Source organism: Bison bison, unplaced genomic scaffold (genome assembly GCF_000754665.1).
Source record: "Bison bison bison isolate TAMUID 2011002044 unplaced genomic scaffold, Bison_UMD1.0 scf7180017864485, whole genome shotgun sequence".
NCBI classification, from domain to species: Eukaryota; Metazoa; Chordata; class Mammalia; order Artiodactyla; family Bovidae; genus Bison; species Bison bison.
Window position 1 is genome coordinate 1,112,859 of NW_011495045.1, and position 9,319 is coordinate 1,122,177.

Genomic DNA, 9,319 nt, shown 5'->3' on the forward strand with positions numbered 1-9,319 from the left:
TGCCGTCTATGGGGTCGCACAGAGTCAGACACAACTGAAGCAACTTAGCAGCAGCAGCAGCAGGCTCTAACACTGCATGCAAGGCTTTAAACCCTGCAAAGATGGCTTTTCTACTCTGCTTGGGCTTTCATGTTCTTGGTTAAGTTTACTTCTAGGTATGTTTTTCTTTTGGATGTTACTATAAATGAAATTGTTCATTTAATTTCCTTTGGATTGTTCACTGCTGGTGTGTGAAAGCACAACTAATTCTTGTGTGTCAATCTTGTACCCTGCAACTTTGCTAATAAATTCATTCATTGGCTTTAAGTAGCTTTTTTGTGGGTTCTTTAATAACTTTATATATAGAAGGTCATTACATCTCTTACTAAAGATACTTTTATTTTTCTTTCTTTCTAATTTGGAAGACTTTGTTTATTCATTTATTTTTGCCTAATTGCTCTAACTGGAATTTCCAGCTCTAGATAGTGATGAACAGCAGTGGTGAAAGTAAACATCCTTCTCATTTTTGCTTAGCATGTTATCTGTAGTTTTCTTTTTTTATAACTTTGTTATTCTTAATAAAAAGCATGGTGTTATGACTGGTAGATACAGCATGTGATGCTAAGTTGCTTCAGTCATGTCTGACTCTGCAACCCTATGGACCATAGCCTGCCAGACTCCTCTGTCCTTGGGATTATCCAGACAAGGCTACTAGAAAGGGTTGCCATGCTCTTTTCCAGGGGATCTTCCCAACCCAGGGATTGAACCTACGTCTCTTTTTTCTCTGCATTGGCAGGCAGGTTCTTTACCTCTCGTGCCACCTGGAAAGCCCAGATACAGCATAGTTTATTTAATTTATCCTTTATTTATACACTAAGTAGTTTCTGATACTTTGCTATTTATTAATAGTGTTCCAGAGGATAATATTGTATATATGCCATTTTTTGTTTCTGTACTCTAAATTCCCAGAAGTGGGGATTACTGGGTTCCTGTCTATTATTTTTATTCTAAGGTGACCATGTCCTATCTTTAGGTCCACACTAAGTAGAAAATTTCTCCGGAATAAAATGAGTATTATTAGCTTATTCAGGCAGCAGAACATGAGTGTTGGGGCTGTTGGAGGTGCTTAAAGTAATTAATGTTCTAGGAGAATAAAGCTGCTAGAAACATCCAGGTTATTTGGAAGACTCACTTCTGAGGAAGAGTATAGTAGTCATGGTGAGGCAATGCTTCCACTGAGAACAAGCAGGAGAGTCAGGTAAACTTAGAAAATAGTTATTTTAATATAATATTATCAAAGAGCTACAGAAGCAACTAGAACACACTACTCAAAAGTTATAGAAATGAGGGATAACCTTTCAGAAGTTAGCTGAGTCTTTGTAGCTTTGTTTCAAAGAAGTATCTGAGAATCTAGATTGAGCTTAGACTGGGCAGTACCGCTAGGGAACAGTAGAGCTTTTGGTCGTCACACAGTATTGAATGACAAAGCCCACTAGGCTCTCAACTGAAAGCCCGCAAGGAACATTCCTTAGACTCATTGGCTAACCAAATGTAGACCAATTCTTCAAAACTACAAGTCATCATCCTTGAACCAAAATAGTTTGATTGGGTTAAAGTCATCAACCTCTTCCTTAGCAGAACAAAGGGTGAATACACTCTTAATGGAAGATAAACATCATCTGGTCCCCTGGCACGCTGCAATCCATGGGGTCCCAAAGAGTTGGACACGACTGAGCAACTGAACTGAACTGGTGGTGCCTCTGTGATTTTTTTTTTTAGTTGAAATACAGTTGATTTATAATGTTGTGTAAATTTCAGGTGTATAACAAAGTGATTGTTACACATATATATTTTTTTCAGCTTCTTTTCCCTTATAGGTTGCTATAAAATATTGTGTATGGTTCCCTGTGCTGTACAGTAGGTCCTTTTGGTTATCTGTTTTATATATAATAGTATGTATATGTTAATCCCAAACTCCTCATTTACCCCTCAGCCCCTCCTCCCTGATTCTTTATATGCAGTGCCTAGTATTCATTGCGACATTACTACTCCTAAGATGGCAGAGAAATTTATGGTCAACTAAGAGAAAAATAATTTTAGATGCAGACTCTCAGATGACCCCGTATTAGAGTTATCAGATAAGTACTTTAAAATAATTAAGATTAGGACTTCCCCGGTCGTCCAATGATTGAGAGTTCGCCTGCCATGTAGGTGACTTGAATTCAATTTCTGATCTGGGAAGACTGAAGATTTTACATGTCGTGGGGCAACTAAGCCTGTGCGCCGTAACTGCTGAGCCTATTCTCCAGAGCCCACAAGCCGCACCTACTGAAACCCATGCACCTAGAGCCTTTGCTCCAGAATAAGAGAAACCACCCCTTTGAGTAGCCCGTATATTGCAACTAGAGAGTAGCCCCAACTTGCTGCAATTAGAGAAAGCCCACAGATAGCAACAAAAACTCAACACAGCCAAAAATAAATAAACAAATAGATAAATAAAAAATATTTTTTAAAAAGTAATTAAATTGATAGCTTAACCACAGTGATATATACCACTAACACCCACTAGGATGACTGAAGTTAAAAAGACATTAACAAGTGTTGGTGAAGATGTAGAGAGAAATTGGAATCATATATAGTTGGTGTGTAGCTACTATCGAAACAGTTTTGTAGTTCCTCAAGAAGTTTAACATAAAGTTAACATGTGACCCACAGTTCCACTCCTGGATATATACCCAAGAGAAAAGAAATTGTGCGTCTGCTAGAAACCTTGGAGATAAATGTTCATAGCAGCATTATTCTTAATAGCCAAAAAATGGAAAGAAACCAAGTGCCCATTATCTGATGAAAGGATAAGTAGAACGTGATTTGTCTATGCAATGGAAATATTATTTAGTTATAAAAGGAAGGAGATTCTGATATATGCTACAATATGAGTGAAATCTTGATAATATTTTACTAAGTGAAATGAGCCAGTCACAAAAAGAAACATTTTCTATGATTCCACTTACACAAGGTATCTAGGATAGGAAAAGTTATTGATACAGATAAGAAGGAATGGAAGATTATTATTTACAGGGTTTCTGTTTGGGATACTGAAAAAGTTCTGGACATAGTGATGATATTTGCAGAACATTGTGAATATGCTTAATGCCCCTAAATTGTACACTTAAAATGGCTAATATGTTAAATCTTTTGACCATGTTTAAAAGTAGAATTTTTTTGAAGGAACGAACTGATATGTGCTATCATCTGAATGAATCATAAAAACATCATCCTAAATAAGAGTTATCAGTCACAAAAGGGCACATATTATATGATTCCATTTATAGATGTCCAGAAGATACAGAAAGTAGATTAATAATAACCAGGGACTGAGAGGCAGGCATCACTGCAGAATGAGATTTGACTACTAATAAGTATGGGGTTTCTTTTTGGAGTAATAAAAATGTTTTAAAATTTTATTTTAATGATAGTTGTACAACCTTGTGAATATACTTTTAAAAACATTGGATTGCACACTTTAAATGGATAAATTGTGTAGTATGTGAATTATATCTCAGTAATCTTAAATAGGTCATAAATAATAAAGAGTAAATAATACATATGGATAATTAATAGACAAATAGGTGGAAATTGTTACCTGAGTAAAGGTGAAATATCTATAACAATATGTAATTGGAATAATAGAGAAAGGGAAAGGAGGCTTGAACTGTTGACCAAAATTTTTCCAAGTTGAGAGAGACGCCAACTTTATATTCAAGGATCTCTCTTTGATTCCCAAACATAATAGTTAGAAATTAAACCATTCCTAGCTACATCATACTAAAACAGCTAGAAACTGGAAACAGAACAAAGCACTAAAACATCTAGAGAGCAGAGAGAATGACACAGTACCTTCAGAGAAACAATAAAAGACTGACAGCTGTTTTCTCAACCTGTTGAATTGAAAGAAGGGGGATAGACCACTCAGCTATTATAGTAGTTCACACAAAAGCTAGGCATGGGCAGTGCAAATAGATCGGAGGAGATGAATAGATTCTTGTGAAGTAAGTTAGTGGCCTTCAGACTGGCTGTTTCTCCCTCAAGAGATACAGAAGGAATTCCCCAAAGTATGCCAATGTAGATACTTTTCAGGAAATCACTTTCTGAAATTGAGCCCTCTGGTGGAGGTATCATTGCAGTTTCTCCTTTCCACTTCTTTCTAGAATTACTCTTCCCTGTTTTGTAAACAAAGGAATATTTTGAAGTATTGGTACCATTGTACAGAAAATGAATTTCTGATGACCAAGTATTATATCTGTTTGCAAGATGACTTCTAATTGTTTGCTTTCAACACAATTGATGACTAATTTGATCCATTATTAAAAGTAACTTTTTTTTGTTAGATCAGTATGTGTTTTTTAACAATAATTCAGGAAATGGTCAATGAATTGAGTAACATTGTAAGGAAAAATTCTTCTAGTACTATTCACTTACTTATGTGAATACGATTTTTTTGGGAAAATACATTAATTTATAAATATAATTTAGAAGTAAGGAACTTCCCTAATGGTCCAATGGTTGAGAATCCGCCTTGCAATGCTGAGGAAATGGATTTGATCCCTGGTTGTGGAACTAAGGTCCTACAAACAGAGCAACTAAGCCCACATGCCATAACTAGAGTCCATGCGCTACGAGGAAAGATCCCACATGACGCAACAAAAATCCCACATGCTTCAACTGAGACTTGAAGCAACCAAATAAATATTAAATATTTATGTATTTTTTAAAGTAGGTGTAGGACTTCCAGGTCGGAGAAGGCAATGGCACCCCACTCCAGTACTCTTGCCTGGCAAATCCCATGGACAGAGGAGCCTGGTGGGCTGCAGTCCATGGGGTTGCAAAGAGTTGGACACTACTGAGCAACTTCACTTTCACTCATTGGAGAAGGAAATGGCAGCCCACTCCAGTGTTCTTGCCTGGAGAATCCCAGGGCCGGCAGAGCCTGATGGGCTGCCGTCCACGGGATTGCACAGAGTCGGACATGACTGAACCGACTTAACAGCAGCAGCAGCAGCAAGACTTCCAGGTGGTCCATTGGTTAAGAATCTGCCTGCCAATGCAGAGAGCACAGGTTCGATCCCTGGTCCAGGAAGATTTCCACATGCCATGGGGCAACTAAGCCAATGCAAAACAACTACTGAGCCCACATGCGTTAGAGCCCATGCTCTGCAACAAGAGAAGCCACCACAATGAGATGCCCTCATGCTGCAGCTAAATAGTAGCCCCCACTCCTTGCAATCAGAGAAAGGCTGTGTGCAGCAGCAAAGACCCAGCACAGCCATAAATAATTTTTTTTTAAGTAGAAGTAAATTGATCATTCCTGAGTTTATAATTGGAAGGGGAAAAAACGTTACATCTACTTCATTAGACAAAAAAATTTTGCACATGCATGTTTTATACACATACACAATATAATTACATTGTTTTGTTATGTTGTGTACTTATAATTTCTGATAACAGTTAAATTTTATATATATACAATCTTTAAATCTTGAATTTTATTTACATATATAGCTTAGAGAAGTAGGGTAAAGAATAAAAGACTTTGAAGCATAAAATACAATACACTGGTTTTAAAGTTTTGTTGGGAAAGTGAAATAGTGATATAAGTTCATTGTTTAAGGAAAGTTTGTTTATAGTTTTTTTTTTTAATGGATAATGATAGATATATTACTGTGAAATTTAGGTTACATTTGATATGTTTCAAAGAGTAAAGTAACAGTTTTATTTTAACCTATTTTTAATTGATGTTCTGAGTCAGGTCAGTGAAAAGCAGAAGAGGATATTGTGTGACATCTTGCTAATAAACTGAACACTGAGTGCTTTAAAACAAAAAAGTTTTAATTGTTAACTTATAAGTATACAAGGCTTCCCTGATAGCTCAGTTGGTAAAAGAATCCACCTAAAATGCAGGAGACCCCGGGTCTATTCCTGGGTCAGGAAGATCCGCTGGAGAAGGGATAGGCTACCCACTCCAGTCTTCTTGGGCTTCCCTTGTGGCTCAGCTGGTAAAGAATCTGCCTGCAATGTGGGAGACCTGGGTTTGATCCTGGGTTGGGAAGATCCCCTGGAGAAGGGAAAGGCTACCCACTCCAGTATTCTGGCCTGAGAATTCCATGGACTGTATAGTCCATGGGGTCACAAAAGTCAGACACGAGTGAGCGACTTTTGCTGTGAGTATACAAGGATTTACACAGTTTTCAATACTATTTTAGCAGCATCTGAATAAAATCTTTTAAAGATTATTGGCAAAGCTGCCTCTAGAATGAGGCTAGGAAGCATGTAGCTCACAAAATTCAAGGAGATCTCTGTCAGTGTTCTGTAAGTGTACTTACAGGAGCCCAAGAGTGAGTGCCTTCTTGAGCTATGCAACCTCAGTGTAGACTTCCTCACCCTAGTCCCACTGGATTTATAGAACATAACAAATCTGTGAAAAATTGGCTTTAGAAAAAATATTTGCAGATTCAATCATTTTTAATCACCTGCTTTTAATGTGTTTTTTAGGGTAGGATTAAAAACTCAGCCTGAATCAAAATGCCCTGAGCTGCTTGCCAATTACTGTGACATGTTGCTAAGAAAAACGCCATTAAGCAAAAAGCTAACCTCAGAAGAGATTGAAGCAAAGCTTAAAGAAGTGGTACGTAATTTTTTCTAACTTCAAATTTGTAATTATCTTTGAATTTGTGTTTTGATTATAAAGCTTTCTGTGATACCATCAGTTTTTCTTTAAAGTATATACCTATAAGCAACTAATATTATGAAATTTTGCCAGTAAAGACCTCTTTGGTTTTTTTACTGAAAATGTTTACACTATAGCTGCCAGAAAAGGAAATAGCATTTAATTCTTCCCCTTTCTTGATTCTTTTTTAAAAGTCAATTAAATTCTAATTCCTATTAAAGGACAGCAAAAGGAAAAACAGAGCTAGCTGGTGGTGTTTGGATCCCCAATTGAGAGACTGGGAGTTTTTCACTTCTTTTTTGTGAGGGCCCAAAATAGATAACCATGGATAAATGAGTATAGATAAAAAGTTAGTTGCTTTTATATTTGTTTATCTCTGCTTGTTGTTGTAATATGATATAAGCCAAGGACATCAAAGAGGAAAAAATTAGTAAGTGAAGATGTAGAGAAAAGGGTTAGGGTTAGAAAGGGAATACCCTACCATTTCATGCCAGTCAGAATGGCTGCTATCCAAAAGTCTACAAGCAATAAATGCTAGAGAGGGTGTGGAAAAAAGGGAACTCTCTTACACTGTTGATGGGAATGCAAACTAGTACAGCCACTAGTATGGAGAACAGTGTGGAGATTCCTTAAAAAACTAGAAATAGAACTGCCATATGACCCAGCAATCCCACTGCTGGGCATACACACTGAGGAAACCAGAATTGAAAGAGACACGTGTACCCCAGTGTTCATCGCAGCACTGTTTATAATAGCCAGGACATGGAAGCAACCTAGATGTCCATCAGCGGGTGAATGGATAAGAAAGCTATGGTACATGTACACAATGGAATTTTACTCAGCCATTAAAAAGAATACATTTGAATCAGTTCTAATGGGGTGGATGAAACTGGAGCCTGTTATACAGAGTGAAGTAATAAGCCAGAAAGAAAAACACCAATACAGTATACTAACGCATATATATGGAATTTAGAAAGATGGTAACGATAACCCTGTATGCAAGAGAGCAAAAGAGACACTGATGAATAGAACAGTCTTTTGGACTCTGTGGGAGAGGGTGAGTGAGGGTGGGATGATCTGAGAGAATAACAATGAAACATGTATATTATCATATGTGAAACAGATCACCAGTCCAGGTTCGATGAATGATACAGGGTGCTCGGGGCTGGTGCATTGGGATGACCCAGAGGGATGGGATAGGGAGGGAGGTGGGAGGGGGGTGCAGGATGGGGAATACCTGTACACCCATGGCGGATTCATGTCAGTGTATGGCAAAACCAATACAATATTGTAAAGTAAAAAAAATAAATAAAATAAATAAAAAGAAAAAAAGAAAGGGAATACCCTGGTGGTTCAGTGGTTAGGACTTACAGCTTTCACTGTCTGGGCCCAGGCTCAGTCTCTGGTCAGGGAACTAAGACCCCCACAAGCTGCACAGCACAGCCAAAAAGTGGGGTGGAGTGGTGGTTAGAGGGCAGATTAGTGTCAGAATAAAATGAAGAAGAAACATAGAAGAAAAAAATGTAGGGGGGAACTACTGATTTTCATATAAAGTTTTGTCACATATTATGTAAAATCACAAAAATTGATGTTTCTAGGACCTAAAGGCTATTTGGTTATAGTCTCAAGTTTGCTAACATCTTGAAGAAGTATTAAAGTAGTCTATCAGGACTGGTTGTTTTTCAGAGATGGGCAATTTAGTAGGCCTCTATCTGTATATGCTTATATAAATCTCTGAATTTTGACAACAAGGGATATAGAAAAGTCCAAGTGAGAAAGGAATGGCAAAGAGTGTGTGTATATTGAAAATAACTTTGTTTTCTATACAGCTCTTGGTACTTAAATACGTACAAAACAAAGACGTTTTTATGAGATATCACAAAGCTCATTTGACACGACGTCTTATATTAGACATCTCTGCTGATAGTGAAATTGAAGAGAATATGGTAGAGTGGCTAAGAGTAAGTAAAATTTTTAAAACTATTTGATTTTCTTAAGATAGCATATGGTTCATATGTATTCGTAAGTAATGAATTTTGGTGATATTTTAATATTGAAGAAATAGGGAACATTTTATAAGACTATAGCATCAATTATATAAAATAAAATGTATTTTGTTAATAAAGAGCGTAGTGCCTTTGCTCTTCCTTTGCTTCTGTTGTTTCACTCTTTTGTATCTCCACCCTCATTGAACTGACCTTATTAAATAAGCTAAAGGACAAATCACTTCAATTTTAAGATAAGTTTAGTACTCAATGTTTAGCCAATTTTAAGATAAGTTTAGTACTCAATGTTTAGCCAATTTTAAGATAAGTTTAGTACTCAATGTTTAGCCATTGAGATGTTTGTAAATAAATACACCTATAAAGGAAAAGTTAATGAGTACTAATTATGGTCAAATTCCCATATTAAAATGCTTTAAATCTGTTCCTTTCAGTTCATTTTAGTGGAATTTGAGTTATATTAGCATACCATAAGTGAATGTCTTTGATTTATATACATGGTGTTATAAATATTATATTAATATATGATAGTAAAATATGTATATAATTGTATGCATGTTTGTATTTTATATATATATATATATATATATATGCTTTTCATTTATATGTGTAT

At 36.4% G+C, this 9,319-nt stretch overlaps 1 protein-coding gene across 3 annotated transcripts in view; it reads left to right on the forward strand.

Annotated features, from left to right (window-relative positions):
- Nucleotides 1-9,319, forward strand: part of CUL5 (cullin 5) — a 130,241-nt gene that overhangs the window by 104,727 nt on the left and 16,195 nt on the right. For all 3 annotated transcript variants that reach the window (XM_010862833.1, XM_010862831.1, XM_010862830.1), the window contains 2 exons: nt 6,529-6,661; nt 8,533-8,664. In XM_010862833.1, the coding sequence (XP_010861135.1) occupies nt 6,529-6,661; nt 8,533-8,664 (265 nt within the window). The remainder of the gene's footprint in view (nt 1-6,528; nt 6,662-8,532; nt 8,665-9,319) is intronic.